The following is a 20,628-nucleotide window of genomic DNA, read 5'->3' as shown; positions in this document are numbered from 1 at the left end:
TAATAAAACTAAAATAAAAAACAACAATATATCATACCTGCCTGTCATTCTGTTCTACACCATAATCTATTTCTGGGGGCATAAACAGTTTTCAAAATGGATGGTGCCAAGATACAACCGTACAGGCTGAGAACCACTGGTGACTGAGCAGCTGCGAGCACAGCCTCAGTGACCAATGGTGACATCATTGAGGTTACCTCCGGTCACTGAGGCTCTGTTCCCAGCCAGGCTGAACTGCCGTGACCTCAGTGAGATGCCCGCTAACACCGTGAGAAAAACGAACAGACAGGTATGGTATATTGTATGGTAAATATGAACCCCACTTGCCACCGCTACAAGGCAAGTGGGAAGAGCTGGGCAAAGTGCCAGATTTGGCGCATCTAATAGATGTGCCTTTTCTGGGCATCTGTGAGCTGCTATTTTTAGGCTGGGGGCCAATATCCTTGGCCCCCTACCAGCCTGAGAATACCAGCCCACTGCTGTCTACTTTAGCAAGGCTGGCTGTCAAAATAGGGGGTATCTCATGCCGTTAATTTTAATTATTTATTTAAATAATTTAAAAAAACAGCTTGGGGACCCCTCTATTATTGATAACCAGCCTTGTTGAAGCTGACAACTGAGGGTTGCAGCCCCCAGCTGTGAGTTCTGCCTGGCTGGTTATAAAAAATACAGGGGAACCCATGCCTTTATTATTATTATTATTTATTTACAGAGCAGGAGCAGCTGATGAAAACTCCCATCAGCCGCTCCTGCTGTCACTGTTATTAGCGGCATCAGTAGTCCAATCAGCTCACACCAGTGACCGGAGGTAAACGTTATACCTCCAATCACAGCTCAGCACTCACGCTGCCTTTTGTTAGCGTGGGAACCGCGGCTCTCTGACTGGTGGGGATGATTTCACCAGAAGTGGTGTTTGCTGCGCTGTCATGCACATGAAGATGCGAAAACACCCGGTGTTCGGGCAGCCAGGCCCGAACAGTAACACAGACTTCCTGGTGAAGTCCGTGTTCGGAGTATGTGCCCTAAAAGAAGGTGTTTGGTACAGGTGCCGAAGTTTACTATTTGGGCTGGCCCATCTCTATGAGACAGAATCTAAAAATAACAACCAGAAAATCACATTGCATGATTTTTACATAATTAAATTGCATTTTATTGCATTAAATAAGTATTTGATTACCTACTAACCAGCAAGAATTCTGGCTCTCACAGACCTGTTAGTTTTTCATTAAGAAACCCTCCTACTCTGCTCATTACTTGTTTTAATTGCACTTGTTTTAATTTGTTGCCTGTATAAAAGACACCACACAATCAATCACACTCCAACATCTCCAACATGGCGAAGACCAAAGAGCTGTCTAAGTACACCATTGTAGACAAGCACAATGCTTGGATAGGCTACAGGACAATAGGCAAACAGCTTGGTGAGAAGGCAACAAATGTCGGCACAAGTGTTAGAAAATGGAAGAATTATAAGATTTCTGTCAATCTTCCTCAGTCTGAGGCTCCATGCAAGATCTTGCCTCGAGGGGTAACAATGATTCTGAGAAGGGTCAGCAATCAGTCTAGAACTACACAGGAGAACCTGGTCAATGACCTGAAGAGAGCTGGGCCTACAGCATCAAACATTACCATAAGTAACACACTACGCCGTCATGAATTAAATTTCCTGCAGGGCACAAAAGGTCCCCCTATTCACGACAGCATATGAACAGGCCCGTTTGAAGTTCGCACTGACCATCTGAATGATGCAGAGGAGGCATGGGAGAAGGTCATGTGGTCAGAGGAGACTAAAATAGAACTTTTTGGTATCATCTCCACTAGCCGTGATTGGTGGAAGAAGAAGGTTGAGTACAACCCCAAGAACACAGTCCCAACCGTGAAGCATGTTGGGAGGTGCTTATCTGCAAAGGTGACAGGACAATTGCACGGTATTTAAGGAAGGATGGATGGGGTCACATACAGCTCTGACAAAAATTAAGAGACCACTGCACAGTTTTATAAAAATCAGCTTCTGACAGCTATTCCATTCCATTGACAGTTGAATTCCAGCCAGAGTACACCTCATTCTACTTACTGTGATTCTGATTGGGTGATCACCTGAACCAAATCTTATTTAATGAAGGAAATTATTAAAAAACCCTGCTGTGGTGTTCACAATCCTCTTGCAATAGGACAAGCTGAATGGCAAAACAAGTGGTAATAATATCCCAAAAGTAATAGGAATGAAAAAATAACTTTTAACCATGCCAAAGGAGTTGAAAAGAAAAGTCTTGAGTGAGGAAAAGAAGGGCTCAATTCTGGCTTTACAAGCAGAGGGATACAGTGAGCATCATGTTGCCTCCATCCTAAACATTTCTAAGACGGCAGTCTATTACAACAAGGTCAAGCAGCAGACATTGGGGACAACAAAGCTACAGACTGGCAGAGGCGAAAATGACTCTCCACTGACTGGGATTGACCGTCATCTTATTCGATTGTCACTCAGCAACTGCAGGATGACATCAAGTGACCTACAAAAGGAATGGCAAATGAAAGCTGGGGTGAAGTGCAGGGCAAGAACAGTTCGCAACAGGCACCTAGAGGCAGAGCTCAAGTCATGTAAAGCTAGAAAAAAGCCTTTCATCAATGAGAAGCAAAGGAGAGCCAGGTTGAAGCTTGCCAAAGACCATAAGGATTGGACCATAGAGGACTGGAGTAAGGTAATCTTCTCTGATGAGTCTAATTTTCAGCTGTGCCCAACACCTGGTTATCTTATGGTTAGATGGAGACCAGGAGAGGCGTACAAGCCACAGTGTCTTGCATCCACTGTGAAATTTGGTAGAGGATCAGTGATGATCTGGAGATGCTTCAGCAAGGCTGGAATTGGGCAGGTTAATGTATGAATCAAGCTGCATACAAGGTTATCCTGGAAAAACAGTTAATTCCTTCTGCTCAGGCAATGTTCCCCAACTCTGAGGACTGTTTTTTCCAGCAGGACAATGCGCCATGCCACACAGCTAGATCAATGTGTGGATGAAGGACCACCACATCAAATCCCTGTCATGGCCAACCCAATCTCAAGACGAGAACCACATTGAAAACCTCTGGAATGTAATCAAGAGGAAGATGGATAGTCACAAGCCATCAAAGGAAAACTCCTTACATTTTTGTACCAGGAGTGGCATAAGGTCACCCAAAAGCAGTGTGAAAGACTGGTGGAAAGCATGCCAAGACGCATGAAAGCTGTGATTAAAAATTATGGTTATTCCTCCAAATATTGATTTCCGAACTCTTACTGAGTTAAAACATTAGTATAGTTGTTTCTAAATGATTATGAACTTGTTTTCTTCGCACTATTTGAGGTCTGCAAGCACTGCATTTTTTTGTTATTTTGACCATTTCTTATTTTCTAAAAATAAATACAAAATTTAGTGCTTGGCAATTCGGAGACATGTTGTCAGTAGTTTATATAATAAAAGAGCAATTTACATTTTACTCAAAAATATACCTATAAAGAGAAAAATCAGACAAACTGAAAATTTTGCAGTGGTCTCTTAATTTTTGCCAGAGCTGTATCACAAGATTTAGGCCAACAACCTCCTTCCCTTGAATATGGGTCCTGCATGGGTCTTCCAGCATGACAATGACCCGAAACACACAGCTAGGTAAACTGAGCAGTGGCTCTGTAAGAAGCATTTCTTTGGAGGGAGCTGAAACTCAATGTTGCCCAGCGACAGCCCCAAAACCTGAAAGATCTGGAGAAGATTTAATTGCAAACAAAGGTTTCTGTACCAAATATTAAATTCAGTTTTTCAATTTTCTCAAATTCTTATTTCATGCAATAAAATACTGATTCATTTTGTATAAATCCTACAGTATGATTTTCATTTTTTAGATTCGGTCTCTCACAGTTGAAGTGTACCTACGATAAAAAATTACAGACTTCTCCATTCTTTGTAGGTGGGAAAACTTGCAAAATCCGCAGTGTATCAAGTACTTATTTTCCCCACTGTATTATTGCCATGCAGATCAGGTAGGTGGCTAGCAACTACCTGCCCGTAAGTTTTTAGCCCTATAGGAAAAAATAACCAAAGCGTTGGATAACCCCTTTAATTATATGATAAACCTATAAAGCCAAATAAAAGCAACGGAGTTTGTGAATACAGTCAAAGAATCAATGCATGACTGGCTGCAGCAGTCCATCTGGAAGGAACAGGAACTACGGAGTTTGGCAACCCCTTTAATGCTTACTACTGGTATTCAGTTAAGCCAAAAATCTTAGCCAACATATTGAGTAAGACAAATACTATCTATTAATGTCCAATAGTAGATTCTCAAGGGCTTACCTTTTCTACTGCAAAAGTCCGTATTACATATTCAGCAAGTAACTCTGTTTCAATAAGTGTCACTTTAATATCTTTATATATCTCTGTGTCATCTGGCCAGTATTTACAGCATTTCACCTGGGGAAGAAAATATTAAAGACGTGATGAGTTTCTTAGCTAGATTTAAAGGCACAAGACCCATCCTTATAAAAGAGAGCACTTAATGGATTACAAAATGTGTATACTGATCAAAACTATGTCAACCCATAGGCGACTGCAACATTTTATACTCATCTAGGAGAGTACTTATGTGATACATACTTTTAGATAAACCTTTGCAGCCACAATTTTGAATTTATTTCCATTTGCAATTAAAAATTAAACAACGATGTTGGTGGTCCTAAAGTATAAAAATACCTACAATACCCCACCACTTCTCCATATTGCAGCCTGTTTCCCAATCAATCTGGTGCCTTGTTTGTTTCTGCAGATCTTATGCAGACCAATGCATCTTCAAAGTTACAGACTACAATAATTTTTTTTGAAACCTGTCAGACAAGTATGATAATGTGTTTGAGCTATTATTACAAAATGACCACTTGTGTAATTTTTTTTATTTTACATTAATTAATAAAAAAAATGGCAATGCCTATTTTTCATATCTTTAATAAAAACAAAATTAGTAATCTTGCAATTTTCACACTTGTCACTGGAGCTTTTCTATAATCATATATTCAGCAAGCTCTTCATGGGCAGAGGAAGCTTTACAGTGACTGATAACGGAGGAAAGAACATGTGTTTGTCCTGCTCAATCTGGGTAAATAAGATCACTTCCTTATTTGACATTTTTCAGCTCCATTAAGGAGTATTGATTGAAAACTTAACATCAACACGTTTCAAACACTATTTGTATGAGAAGACCTCATGACCTCAATTGACTCCAAGCTTTATTTTGTTCACTCTCGTGGTGAGCTGGCGATTCCTTTTTACTTTCTAATTGACTGATAACACCTCTATACAAAGCTCATAACACAGGATCCAACCTTCATGTTAGGAAAGGTCGAAGCTTACCCTGATCCTGCTCCCTTCACAGTGATCTGAGCTCACACTCATTAGATGCTTCAGTACAAAAGATAGGGTCTGCTTCTGTCCATTGCTACTAATGTACATGTGAATTTTCTAAAGCAACAGGAAGTTAGAGCACAAAAAAGCCCCAGTGGCCAGTGTGAAAATTGCAAGAGTTAAAAAAAGACTTTTTAACACAAAAACCTGATTTAAACAATGGGTAATTTTCTGATGATAGCTTCTGTTTAAGAATTATTATTAACTCAGTTATTTAAAGTCTTTTTGCTATTTTTTTAAGCTTGCACTGTTAAGAGACACCATAAGACTGTGTTATTGTCTCTAACCCACAATAACACTATGCATAAATATTACAGCGTAATAGTAAAGGTCTCTGTCATTATATTCATCATGACTGTGCTCAGACAACCACGTTTGTCCTAGTGTCTGTGTGTTTGCTGTAGTGAAGCACAGTCATATACTGCAAATAACTTCAAAGAACATAACAGGAAGCAGCTGTAGAACGACCAGGAACACAGTCCATGGAAACAAAGATGTCTGGAGAGAGCTGCAGCCAACTGGTGACGCTCAGAGTCTGGCAGAAACAGACTTCAGCTTATCCATTGGAAGATCTCCTACTAAACGTCTACATTGGATTACTTACAGCATTTTGTATCCATATGGAGTGAAGGCAAAGAGTTTACACCAGCCATTTAGTAAATGCAAAATAAAACACTGATTAAAATAAAACTTGTGTGAAAAAACATAATGCTACTTTCCAGGAAAAATGTGCATCTATAGTAGTCAGCCAGCAGATCCCTTTATATTATATATCTACCAATACAGATGAGCGAATTTGTTCAGTTTTTGTCCCCGAATCTTATTTTGACATATTCGAGCCATATTTGAACACTATTCGTGCTGAATGTATGTTTAATGATCGGTTCTGAACATATTTGGTAATTTCTACTTCCACTGACTCTAATGATGTTCGGCTGTGTTCGAAGAATATTGCGAAAACAATATTGGATGCCGATCACATTCGGAACTGAATCCGAACAAATTCGCTGATCCCTATCTACCAACAACACGTGTAAGTGCATTGGCAGCACTAAGCTTTCTGTCCAATTGGATTTCACACTGTAGATTTTAGTGGAAAGTTGGAGCAATTTTTGCTCAACGACCAAGCAACATTTAGAAGTTTGGGGTAAAAAGTATTGACGAGGTTACTAATAATACACAATTCAGAGTGAAAGTGTGAAAATGATTTCCCATGCAGGTCAGAAGTCTTGGTACACCACTAGTTTGATGTAATTCAATGTAGTTACCCTAAAGAAAAGGTTTGTTGCTAATGGCTATTAAGGGGGCAATGAAAGTGAAGTAATGAGCACAATATGGTTGTCACCGTTGGACTGTTGGAGGAATGGGTCTCAGTAATGGCATCTTTTAAACCAATGTAATAGTGGCTCTAGGGATAAAATATTTGGGCGCACTGCAGCTCTCCTTGTATCTCCCCTGACGAAGCTACATGGACTAGCGACACGAGTTGGGAGGCACGGGCTTTCTTCCACCTTACTTAGTGGCAAGTATTTATATGACTATGTAAGTTATATGACTTTGCATGCTGTTCACTTGTAGCCAGCATATTAGAAAATTTAACTCAAATCTCTGGTTCAACACTCATACCCAATACCACTCTTTACTTACACGCATTTCGATATTGTTTCAATGGTTTTGAGGTTATCAACCTCATTTAACTCGGCTGTAATAGTACTCTTATTGTGAGTCTTTACATGTCTTTACTTCATGTTTTTAAGTGTTTTTAATGTTTGCACATTCAGTCTCTAATAAAGCCTTTTTCACGTATTATATATGGTGTGTGCATTTTTCTATTGCGCCCTATTGTCCCCTTTCCTTGATTCATGTACTCAGGCGCATTCGTTGCACCCCTTTATATATCTCTTATTGCTGGTGATGCCTGCTCTCTCCTGTTATTATTTTATTTATTTATTTTACTCACTTATAAAACGCGATTAATTCCACAGCGCTTTACAGACATTATCATCGCTGTCCCCAATGGGGCTCACAATCTAGAATCCCTATCAGTATGTCTTTGGAATGTGGGCGGAAACCGGAGAACCCGGAGGAAACCCACGCCAACACAGAGAGAACATACAAACTCCTTGCAGATGTTGTCATTGGTGGGATTTGAACCCAGGACCCCAGCGCTGCAAGGTTGCAGTGCTAACCACTGAGCCCCCGTGCTACCATTATTATGATGTTTTGGGCAGTGTTGAATTTAAGGGGGGTGTCTCAGCTTCTATAAAGGTATGATTGACAGTTCGAGCCAGCAGCACGGTTGAGCTTTTGGTCTGAACTCCTCGCTGTCCATTGCTGTAAGCAAAGGCTGCTTTGCCTTTGCTGTATCAGTTGATCAGAAGCTGGTAACCTTAAAGTCTCCAAAGGGGAATATCAAATACAGTGAAAGTATGAAGAAAAAATAAAAGTTCTTTTTGCCTCATTAGAAATAAAGCAATTAGAAAAATAAATACACATATTAGGTATTGTTGCGCTCGCAAAAGTCTGATCTATCAAAATATAAAATAAATTAAACTGATCGGTAAACAACATAACACAGAAGAAATCAAAACGTTAAAATTACGTTTTTCTTTTTACTGCTGCAACATTGAAACAAAATGCAATAAGAGGAGATCAAAACAACGTAACTATCCCAAAATGATATTAATAAAAACATCAGCTCAGGATGCAAAAAACAAGCCCTCATTTTCATAACGAAAACTGAAAATGTTACAGGTCTTGGAAAATGGCAACACAAGCAACATTTGTATTTATTCTTTTTTTTTCTTTTTACAAATTTCCGAATCTTTTTTCCGCAACTTAAATTTAAAAAAAAAAAAAATCCATGTTTGATATCTGTGTAATCATAATGACCTGGAAAATCATATTGCCAGGTCAGTTTTACCATATAGTGAATATAGTAAATAAAAAAATCAAAAACAATTGTGGAATTGCACTTTTTTTTTGCTATTTCAACGCACTTGGATTTTTTCCCCCTGCTTTCCAGTGCATCACAGGATAAAATAAATGGTATCAATCATAAGTACAACTGGTCTTGCAAAAAAACAAGCCCCTATATTATTATGTTATGTGGAATGGAAAAATAAAAAAGTTATAGTTCTTGGAAGGGGAGAAAAAAACAAACAAAAAAAAAACTGGCTGCGGCGTGAAGGGTTTAAGATGTGCAATATGGAAAGATTAACAAACTAGTGGTATCCATCTGAAGTTTGGAGATCGCATCCATTTCTGGAGTGTACGACTCGTAGCGAGGATTGCTTATGGGGAACCGGTGGCTTGGTCTACTCATGATTACCGAGTCATGGTAAAGTTGGTAGGCATGCACATGCGTCTAAGAAAAAAACAACCCTAAAGATGACCGAGACGACACAGTTAAATGGTAAATATATGATGACAGTTCCAGAAAACAGCTAGATATATACCCATGAATGCTTTATTCTAGCAGATTAGATTGTTAACACTATAATTACCAAATTGTCTAGCTTAGAGGAAAGAGAGGCAGCCAAATCGCTGCTGTTGAGACGGGCAATTACAAACAGCTCGGCGTGCTCCAGCAAAATCTCACCAATTATACTGCACAGTCTGTTGTTTCTGATATAATATTTTAAGCCAGAAGAACGCTCTTAAAATAGCTGCTCTTTAGGTGCTGAAGCCGAGCAATATTTCATATGTGGAGGAAAGTAGGTTATGGATGAAAGTTTCCTGTCAACAAATCTAGGGTAAAGCTGCAACAACAAGAGGCTCACTTCATCAAAGCAAAATAAAATGCCTTAGATGTCCATCCTGACGCGGAGAAAGATAGCTCCGTAATGTTCCCGTCCTGAACACATAAAAAACCCAAAGTATTTCACCAGACGTCATCTCTGAGTGCAACGCTCCACAATCTCAAAGAAAAACACTTGGTTTCCCCAATGGTCTTGGTCTTGCTCCAGTGACGACGACGCATCCTTGCTGCCCGGTTATTCCATGGGGTGATTTACTATCCTTGGATCTTAGAATTATCTACTTCACTGATGATGAAAGAGTTATGCAAAATCAAACTTTGCGCTCCGTGTTTTCTGCTCGGGCTCCTGTCATCGGGTTCGTCGCTGCTTTCCACACCACAGAGAAAAGTTAATGTTTGTAACGAAGACGTCAGGATGTGTTTTCTGCTCCGGGAGAATGTGATAAACAGTTTATAAATTGTGCGCATGTGTTGCTGTTGTTGGCCGAAATTCTGTTATGATAATCCAGGACGTTGCGGACTTCTAATTACGTTGTTTAATGATTTAATCAACGTAATGAGAAAAAATAACACTGCACCTAAGACAATTTATAATTTGGTCAAGTTGGAAATTATAGAAGTAATGGAGGAAAATAAATCAGCGGTTACCTAGACACCTGGATATGGATTTTACTTCTGTCCTCACACCTCAGTTCACTATTCTACCAATCTTCTACCACTATTTTCCTCCACCCTGATATAAATGGTAGAAAAATCAAAGTTGGCTCCTGTTTTGGCCTATATACACCGCACCTAGCTCTCCCTAGTGTCCATGCAGCCCTCTGGCTTGAAGTACTCCAGTAATTGCTAGCTCTCTATTGTACACTATGGAACACAACACTCTGCAATGTATGAGCAAAAAAGGAGCGAAGTGGAAGTCTGAATTCACAGGCCTGCCACAGTATGTCAAGATTCAGATGATTGTAGACTTCACACAGTATCTAACATTTCTACATATGGTCTTATCCTTACTGGATTATGAACAAGGTAAAAAAGAAAGAAAAAGATACGGTATATAGCTTACTAGTATGTCAAATGGGTACACTTAGAAGGGATTTGGGGATTTCTTTTTAATTCTGACCCCTTACAGACCCTATGGTTATTAAATAAACCAAAAACAGTCACATTTCAAGAGAATCTGTAAGTAGGACCAACTACAGTATATGGGCATGTAGGTGATAAGCGGAATAAAATGATGCCTTGTTATCTGTAACCCGATGCGTTATTTCAGAGAAATCCATGTTTTTCTTAAAGGGGTAATCCCGTCTCCAAGATCCTAACCCAATATGTAGTAGGTATAATAATGGCAAATATCTACAATTAAAAATGCAGTATAGTTCTTCTGATAAGCGATGTCGCTTACCCCACGTGCAGAGCATTGCAGAAGGTTAGACATCCGTAGTTATGACCACTAACAACTAATTAACTAACTGTCACTATGGGAGAGGGTGTAACCATGGATATCTATGCTACTGCAATGCCCTCCACATGGGGTAGATTACATAACTAATCAGAAACACTATACTACATTTCTAACTGGAAGCATTTGCTGATTATCATTATTCACCTACTGCATATTGGGATAGGATCTTGGAGATGGGAATACCCCTTGAATGTGTAAATGAGCTGTTAAGATCTATGGGCCGGACATAGATCTCCCTTAGAATCTGCCTCCAGAAAGTATTTTAAATGAACGGGGAAGATACCAGTAATGTAATAACTGACAGTCTGCTCTCCTAATCTTCATGCATCACTCTGGTAATGCCCCCTTTCATTCAAAATATGTTTTGGAGGCAGATTCTCAGGGAGATCTATGTCTGGCCCGTAGATCTTAACAGCTCAATTACATATAAGGAAAACATGGATTTCTTGGGAATAAGACATCGGATCGCAGATATCAAGGTATCATTTTATTCAGCTTCCTACAACCTAAATGCCCATATAGACGGCTTAGGAGGGTTGATCCTACTGACAGATTCCCTTTAATACATTTCGATTAGTAAGGGCATCTTATTTGGACTTAGCTCTTTATTATTCTTCACTCTTGTGATCTTTTGCATAAAGAGGACGTGTGACTAGGTGAACAATTGAGAATTGTTGCTCCTATTATATTCCTGCAGCTCCAGTATTAATAACTGGAATACTCAATGGAGCAGCGGGAATAAAAGAAAAATACTGGACTCTTTATAGCTGGTGACAGGTTCTCTTTAACGCGATAATGACTTAGTGCTGTACAGTTTCAGCGCTTGGTTCTAGGCTTTAACCCTGGGCTATTGTAAATTTACACAGCAGAGGTTAAGGATCTTGCAATCTAACATGGTCAGGTTGGGTCCGCAGTTGCCCGACACAGCTGTGGACCCTGGTGAGAACACAAAAGTAGTTTATTACCAATTCTGTCTTCTATTCACTGACTGCATAGCACTCAGTGAGCGATTAGCTTCACTTAGAATGGAAAAAAAAATATTTACAAAAATATTCCCCATTAAGATTATCTTTTGGGGGACAAATTATGTGAAAAAATATACACAAATAAAACATTGACAATAATAAAAAAAAACAACCTACATAGGTGTCTACACGTCTGTAATAACCTGGAGAATTCATTCACCAGATTACGTGGTGCGAAACACGAACAGTAAGAAAACAAACTAACTAAAACCAAAATTAGTTTTTTTTCTTTATTTTCATCGCAAAGAAACACCCATTGCTGCTCCATACACATGCTGGGAAGGGGTTAATAATTTCAGGGTTTTTTTATGTCACTTTTTTTTTTGCAATGTCTCCATATATAGAATTTTTTTTCCTGCTTCCCAGTACCCTGTATGGGGCCAATCAAAACTTTAACTCTTCCTGATTAAAAAAAAAACCCACAACATAACACTTTAACGAGGACAGAAAGATTTAAAAAAGAAAAAAAAACAGAGGAAAAAATGAAAACGCAAAAACGAAAATTGTCAGCGGTGGGAATCAATTTTGCCAAATGAAAATATTTTTTTACTGTTATTTACTCTCAGAAAATAATCCTAACAATTAGAGCTGCACAGAGAGGTCTATTTTACAAAAATGGCTTTTTATCATCCTCACTTGGTGACATAGCCTAAGGCAGCGGCAGATATTTGCCTTTCGATCTCCTCCTGTCAACAATCCTGCAAGTTTCCTAGAATACTGTATGACATAAAACTAGAAACCTGAACTTTGTTCATAGTCTTTTCTTTGTCACACAAGATCCAGAAGGACATTGTACAAAGGAAAAACAGAAACCTAGCATCAGCTGAGACACAGAATAAGCGGCACAAATGACAAGACCAAGATCAATACTGTGTTAGCGCTTCATTCATAAGACGCCGCTAATGTGTTTACTCCTTGGAGTATAAGCCGCTCGTATGAATGAACTCATTTTATCACCCGTTATCAGTGCTGCGCAGGGCAAACTAATAATATCTGTAAATGCCTGAAAGGCTCCATTTAAGTTTTTAATAAACAGTCACAGTTTAATGAGGTCTTTTCGGAACTGACTTAACATGTTTAGAAATCATTAGCCTAAATTACCAGCGCAAAAGTCTCCAGTGGGAGCCACGCAGATTGCACGGAATGCCGTCTGGAGGGGGAATCAGCGGAAAAGTACAAAAAAAAATTCATGTTGTCTCGACATACAAACAAAAAGGAACATTAATAAAACAAAGCTTACAAGACAGAAGTGTATTGTGCCACGGGGGATTTTTTTTTTTTAGAGAAACAGACAAACTTTGGTATTAAATGACAAGTACAGAATTGCGGATAGTGATATGTAGAATGTTGGCTACACGTGAAACGTAAGAGGTATACGGCCAGATAAAAAGACATTTAGGCAACACTTGGTAACGGGGAACCGGTAGCCTTTCCCAGCTGCCCTTGCCAAGTTGTGGAGCACTGAATGCCTGTGGACATCGACCCTTCCATTGCCAGGGTGTGTTCTATGGGTGCGGCAACAAAGAGGATCAGTAAATAGGATTTCACACAATGCAGGCGGGCGGGCGGATAAGAGAAAATGAAGCTCAGAAATCAATTGAAATCATTATGCAGATTTAAAGACTGATAGCGCCGATGTAAGATGGGAAGCGGCTTCCAGCACAATTATCAGGAGACATATTTGTTTTCATTGCAAGGCTGTTACATCGTGCTGGAGCAAAGTAACTTCTTTAATAGCTTGAGGACACGAAGGTGTAATCAGAAAATTAAAGTCTTTTTTCTTTGTGTACCCAAAGCAGTTCCTGAGCGGAACTTACCGGAAAAGAAACAGACCCAGAAGGCAAAATACACTAAGTCTTTACAATATAATATTAGGGTCAGAGATGCCGATAGATGCTGGGAGTGTAATCACAGTATCATGAATATGTGCTACATTCCCCTATACCTCACACCACACTTCTCCCCTCCATCATCATACTCTCAGTTTAGGGCATCAGTTCCTAATACCTAAGTAAAGCTGGACAATATAACAAAATTTGATTTCAAGGGAAAATTTAAGGGAATCTGCCACAAGGATTTTGCTATGTAATATGTAAACAGCATGATGTAGGGACCGAGACCCTAATTCCAGCTATGTATCACTTACTGAGCTGCTTGCTGTCATTTTGATAAAATCTCTGTTTTGTCTGCTGCAGATCTACCAGTTCTCTGAATACTGAGCTCTGCATAACCCCGCCCAAACCACTGATTGGCTGCTTTATGTGTAAACTGTGCAATGGCAGAAAGCTGCTCATCAGTGTTGGGGTGCGGTTACACAAAACAGGAGGACTATCAGGTAGAAGACAACTAGTCTTCTAGTGAAAATGTTCCCGTTCATAAAACACTGATTTTATTTAAACCACAACAAACAGACCAGTAAGTGACACATCCCTGGAATCAGGCTCTCTGCTCCTACATCATGGTGCTCAGATTACATAGCAAAAATCTACTAAACGAGTCCCTTTAAGCTGAGTATAAATTAGATTAATGTTGGCTGAATCCACTGATTTTGGCAGGGTCAGCTGGCCATCCGATGTGTATAGGGTCCTCCCGACTCTCATACGATGGGAGAAGAAGGATCAGGCATGTTGGATTTTAATATGCACAAACTTTTTGTTCTCTTCTTCCTCAGCAGCTGTCAGTGGTGTCTGACAGGACCCGTCTTCGCATACAGAATACACACACTCTCAGCCAAATTGTCACATGTATAGGGGGGTCGGGAGAGACAGCTGTCAGTATAACAGAGTGTATTTAATGTGTATGGCCAGCCTTAGATACCTCTGGGTCTTGGTGCAGAAGGAATGGGGACATTAAAGATATATAGTTGGGAAAAAAAGTATTTAGTCAACCACTAATTGCGCAAGTTCTCCTACTTAAAAAGATGAGAGAGGCCTGTAATTGACATCATAGGTAGACCACAACTATGAGAGTCAAAATGAGAATACAAATCCAGGACATCACCTTATCTGAATTGGTAAGATTTATTTTGCAAATTATGGTGGAAAATAGGTATTTGGTCACCTAAAAACATGCAAGATTTCTGGCTCTCACCGACCTGTAACTTCTTTAAGAGGCTCCTCTGTCCTCCTCTTATTACCTGTAGTAATGGCACCTGTTTGAACTTGTTATCAGTATAAAAGACACCTGTCCACAACCTCAAACAGTCACACTCCAAACTCCACTATGGTGAAGACCAAAGAGCTGTCCAATGACACCAGAAACAAAACTGTAGCCCTGCACCAGGATGGGATTATTGAATCTGCAATAGGCAAGCAGCTTGGTGTGATTAAATCAACTGTGGGAGCAATAATAAGAAAATGGAAGTCATACAAGACCACTGATAATCTCCCTCAATCTGGGGCTCCACGCAAGATCTCACCCTGTGGGGTCAAAATGATCACAAGAATGGTGAGCAAAAATCCCAGAACCACATGTGGGGACTTAGTGAATGACCTGCATAGAGCTGGGACCACCGTAACAAAGGCTACCATCAGTAATACACTATGCCACCAGGGACTCAGATCCCGCAGTGCCAGACGTGTCCCCCTGCTTAAGCCAGTACATGTCCGGGCTCATCTGAAGTTTGTTAGAGAGTATTTGGATTATCCAGAAGAGTATTGTGAGAATGTCATATGGTCTGATGAAACCAAAGTAGAACTGTTTGGTAGAAACAAAACTCGTCGTGTTTGGAGGAGACAGAATGCTGAGCTGCATCCAAAGAACACCATACCTACTGTGAAGAATGGGGGTGGCAACATCATGCTTTAGGGCTGTTTCTCTGCAAAGGGACCAGGACAACTGATCAGTGTACATGAAAGAATGAATGGGGTCATGTGTCGTGAGATTTTGAGTGCAAACCTCCTTCCATCAGCAAGGGCATTGAAGATGAAACGTTGGTGGGTCTTTTAGCATGATAATGATCCCAAGTACACCGCCAGGGCAACGAAGGAGTGGCTTCATAAGAAGCATATGAAGGTCCTGGAGTGGCCCAGCCAGTCTCCAGATCTCAACCCCATAGAAAACCTTTGGAGGGATTTGAAAGTCCGTGTTGCCCAGCGACAGGCCCACTGCTCTAGAAGAGATCTGCATGGAGGAATGGGCCAACATACCACCAACAGTGTGTCCCAACTTTGTGAAGACTTACAGAAAACGTTTGACCTCTGTCATTGCCAACAAAGGATATATAACAAAATATTGAGATGAACTTTTGTTAATGACCAAATACTTATTTTCCACCATAATTTGCAAAATAAATCTTGCCAAATCAGACAAGGTGATTTTCTGGATTTGTTTTTTCATCTTGACTCTCATAGTTGTGGCCTACCTATGAAGTCAATTACAGGCCTCTCATCTTTTTAAGTGGAATAGCTTGCATAATTGGTGGTTGACTAAATACTTTTTTTCCACACTGTATCTTTCTGATTAGCACTTTGAAAGAAAAATTAGTTGTTTAATTGCACCAACTCATCCAGTACTATAAGGGCATCTAATACTGTACCGCTCCAGGTATAATCACTTTATGGTAACCAAGAGTGAAAGATATGGTACCACACAATGGTATAAATTAAAACAACATCTTTATCGACAAAATCCAAAAACACATGATGACAAAAAAGAAAGGTGTCAGACAAAATGGAAAAAGGGACTAAATTTCATTTTATTTTTTATATTGTTTTTAATTGTTTGTCTTCTTTATTATTATTTTCTAGTTACTTCTCCCATGATGTGATCATGTTGGTCGTCTGTCCTTGTTCTAATTTTAGAAAGATGAAGAGTTTTTTAAGCCCCCGTTACACACTGCGATATCGCTAGCAATATCGCTGTAAAGTCACCGATTTTGTGACATTGCAGCGATATTGCTAGCGATATCGCTGCATGTGATACCTCCGACCGGCTCCCCCGCTGGTTATCGTTGGTCGCGCGAGAAGCTCCTGGACCATTCCTCGTCGGCCACTTCCTGCGGCGCTTCCTGTGGCGCCGACGAGCGACGCGTGGACGCGGGCGGGAGGACGCAGGATTGCCGCGTCTGACAGGTAAGTAGCGATCCCCGTCCCCAGCGATGTCGCTGGTGAGATCTGCCTGTGTGGCAGCTCACTAGCGGCCACTTAGCGATGCACCAGCGATCCTGACCGGGTCATATCGCTAGTCAGGATCGCTGGTGCATCGCTAGGTGTAACGGTACCCTTACATCGGTTGGACTTTCTGCTCTGGATGTTTTATATATAAAAAAATTTTTCATTGATGATTGTTGTTCCATCATTAGTGTTTATTATGTGGGTTATTGGGGATTATAGGGGATTTAATAATGTCGCACTGTCTTTTTAAAATAGTTATGCTATTTGGCTACAATATTTTTTGCATTGCTATAAAAAATAGTTTATAATGAGTTGTAGTATATTTGTGGACACATTATTATTAATATCTCACTTTATTATAATATGTACAATTCATTGCATGCAATTTTTGATATTGTCATAAATTAAGCTTTTGTCATTAATTAATTAGTTATATATATATGGATAATCATTATGTAGATATTAATTATGTATGTCTATGATTGTGTTATATAGCACTATGCATCTTACTTCACTAATTGGTGCTTTTTTCTGATTGCACCTTACCGTACCTTATTATTTTTTATATACAGTGGTGCTTTTTTCTTTAGCCCCTTAATGTCCAATGACGGACACAGTCCGTCATCAGACATTTCCCCTGCTTTGATGAGGGCTCCGGAGCTGAGCCCGCATCAAAGCCGGGACATGTCAGCTGTTATGAACAGCTGACATGTCCCACAATAGGCGCGAGCGGAATCGCCGTCCGCCCATGCCTATTAACTAGTTAAATGCCGCTGTCAAAGCTGACAGCGGGCATTTAAATAGAATTTCCAGCCGCCGGGCCGGAAATGACGTCATCGCCGACCCCCGTCACGTGATCGGGGGTCGGCGTCACGTTGCCTGGACAACCAGAGGTCTCTATGAGACCTCTATGGTTGTTCCAGGCATAAGGCTTTCAGCGCCACCCGGTGGTCGGCGCTGAAAGCACAGCAGTAAATCTGCTACATATGGGCGATCTGCTCATCGCCCATATGTAGCAGAGCCAATCGGGTTGCGCATGCTTCTAGCCTCCTATGGAGGCTATTGAAGCATGCCAAAAGTAAAAAAAAAAAAATGTTTAAAAATAAAAAAAAATAAAAAAAAACTAAAAGTTCAAATCACCCCCCTTTCGCCCCAATCAAAATAAAACATTAAAAAAAAAATCCCACATACACATATTAGGTATCGCCGCGTTCAGAATCGCCCGATCTATCAATAAAAAAAAGCATTAACCCGATCGCTAAACGGTGTAGCGAGAAAAAAATTAAAAACGCCAGAATTACGTTTTTTTGGTCACCAAGACATTGCATTAAAATGCAATAACGGGCGATCAAAAGAACGTATCTGCACAAAAGTGGTGTCATTAAAAACGTCAGTCCGGCACGGAAAAAATAAGCCCTCACCCGACCCCAGATCATGAAAAATGGAGACGCTACGGGTCTCGGAAAATTGCGCAATTTTTTTTTTTTTAGCAAACTTTGGAATTTTTTTTCACCACTTAGATAAAAGAGGACATAGACATGTTTGGTGTCTTTGAACTCGTAATGACCTGGAGAATCATAATGGTAGGTCAGATTTAGCATCTAGTGAACCTAACAAAAAAGCCAAGCAAAAAACAAGTGTGGGATTGCACTTTTTTTGCAATTTCACCACACTTGGAATTTTTTTCCCGTTTTCGAGTACACGATATGGTAAAACCAATGATGTCATTTAAAAGTACAACTCGTCCCGCAAAAAATAAGCCCTCACATGGCCAAATAAACGGAAAATTAAAAAAGTTATGGCTCTGGAAAGAAGGGGAGGGAAAAATGAAAATGTAAAACCAAAAATACCCCTGGTCGTTAAGGGGTTAAAGCACCCATATTGTAAGCTGCTTACTATATATGTTGGTTCACTTATATTGGTCCCTCATCCCCTTAGACTTTCCCATATTCTATGTGCTTTTAGCCATGTTTTCAGAGGTAGAGCGCATGCAGATACACAGGACCGCCAGGGATTTATGCTGTGATCGGTAGTGGCTTGCGGTGTCCGCGCATCCTGACAGGACCTGCAGTTACTGGGTCACGTGACCGCCTATTGCATCCCTGATTGGTTGGCGTGTCCATGTGATCTGGCGCATGCGCCGCTTTATACCTCTCTATACACTGATCAATAGGACCTTCGGGTATGCCCTGCGCAGGCGCGGATTCAGCGTTCCATTAATTTTACACAGACTACACATGTTCATGGACCAATGGTGAGGAGAGGTCATGTTTTTAGACTGGTAGTGCCCCCTCCCCTGACACGCCTCCAGAAGAAGCTGTGCGAAACGTGCGTTGGGGCAGAAGGGACGTCCAGGGATTCCCTCCAGCTTACATTGTAAAGATATTAACCATTTCTTGCCCACCTTTCTTGCGGCTAGAGCCGTTTAGGGGTTTATAGAGGGGTTGTCACAAGTGCTTTATCTATTTGATGGTCAGTGACCAAAGCATGTACTACATTATTCCCATTATGGGGATTGGTGGCCTTGTTTTTTCCTCATACTCAGTTATTAAGGGTGTGCTTTAAATGTCAATGATAAATTGCTGTTTGGGAATTTCCTATGGACTTTGTTAGTCCCTTTTTCCATTTTGTCTGACAACTTTCTTTTTTGTCATCATGTATTTTTGGATTTTGTCACTAAAGATGTTGTTTTAATTTATACCATTTTGTGGTACCATATCTTTCAATCTTGGGAACCATAAAGTGATTATATTGATATTGTGGTATATTACCCTTAATTGGGATTTTGCAAGTAAGTGGGCAATTTTGTGATTATACCACTCCAGGTATGCCAATAATCTTAAGGCTTCAAATATCTAAAATTTCAGTCTAAACTGGTGGCATCCTATCCCAGAAGTAAAACCAGGTATGTATACTTATGTGTGAGGAGGTTGTCTTCTAATGGTATTAACCCTTTAAGGACCAGGGAATTTTTCATTATTTGCGGTTCTGATTTTTCCTCACCTTTTTCAAAGAACCATCACTTCTTTATTTTTCTGCTGACAGACATATGATGGCTTGTTTTTTTTCCAGGACAAGCTGTAGTACTGAATGGCACCATTCATTTTGGCATAAAAATGACAAAAAAATTGGAAAGAAATTCAAGTAGGATGGAATGGGGGAAAAATATAATTCTGCCATTGTTTTAGGTGCTTTGTTTTTACAGTGTTCATTCTTCAGTAAAAATTACTTGAAAACATGACTGTCCCGCTGAATGCAATTACAGTGGTAAAGGTGTCCAGGATTTTTTATTATTATTTTAGCAGTGAAAAAAATTCTAAATTTTGTGAAAAAAGTTTTTTTGCTTATGTCGCAATTTTTGAGGACTCTAAGACCTATAACTTTTTAATTTTCAGAAATTTGTAAAAAAAAATGTTTTTTTACTTTGTATCACATTTTTGAAATCCATTTGCATTTTCATATTTTTTTGTTTTTATATTTTTAAAAACTTTTTTTTCCAATATTATTTCATTCACTTAGGAGACTTTTAATGAGAGAATGTGAAACAGCTGAAGAGATAAGGTAGCGGTAGGGAGCGCATGAGCAGACCATCGGTCAGGACGGAAGTGTGGCATAGGAGCCGGAAGTGGGGCATATCAGAAGAAGAAGGAAGGAATGATATGCTCATTGCGCTCCCTACTGCTACCTTATCTCTTCAGCTGTTTCACATTCTCTCATTAAAATGGCATAAATAGTCTCACTCTCTGGTGTCACATTCACTTTTCTTCTGACTGCGGCGCTGTCTTATTCTACCGCTTGTCCTGCTTAGAGGTTTGTCATCTGGAATTGCTTGTTTCACAAT

At 39.9% G+C, this 20,628-nt stretch overlaps 1 protein-coding gene across 5 annotated transcripts in view; it reads right to left on the bottom strand.

Annotated features, from left to right (window-relative positions):
- Positions 1-20,628, bottom strand: part of PTPRM (protein tyrosine phosphatase receptor type M) — a 929,698-nt gene that overhangs the window by 62,552 nt on the left and 846,518 nt on the right. For all 5 annotated transcript variants that reach the window (XM_073550942.1, XM_073550938.1, XM_073550940.1 and 2 more), the window contains one exon: positions 4,326-4,442. In XM_073550942.1, the coding sequence (XP_073407043.1) occupies positions 4,326-4,442 (117 nt within the window). The remainder of the gene's footprint in view (positions 1-4,325; positions 4,443-20,628) is intronic.

The sequence above is a fragment of the Dendrobates tinctorius genome, unplaced genomic scaffold, assembly GCF_039654945.1.
Source record: "Dendrobates tinctorius isolate UK_male_01 unplaced genomic scaffold, ASM3965494v1 ptg000171l, whole genome shotgun sequence".
Classification (NCBI taxonomy): domain Eukaryota; kingdom Metazoa; phylum Chordata; class Amphibia; order Anura; family Dendrobatidae; genus Dendrobates; species Dendrobates tinctorius.
The sequence above is the reverse complement of the archived record's forward strand: the minus strand, read 5'-3'. Positions and strand labels throughout refer to the sequence as shown.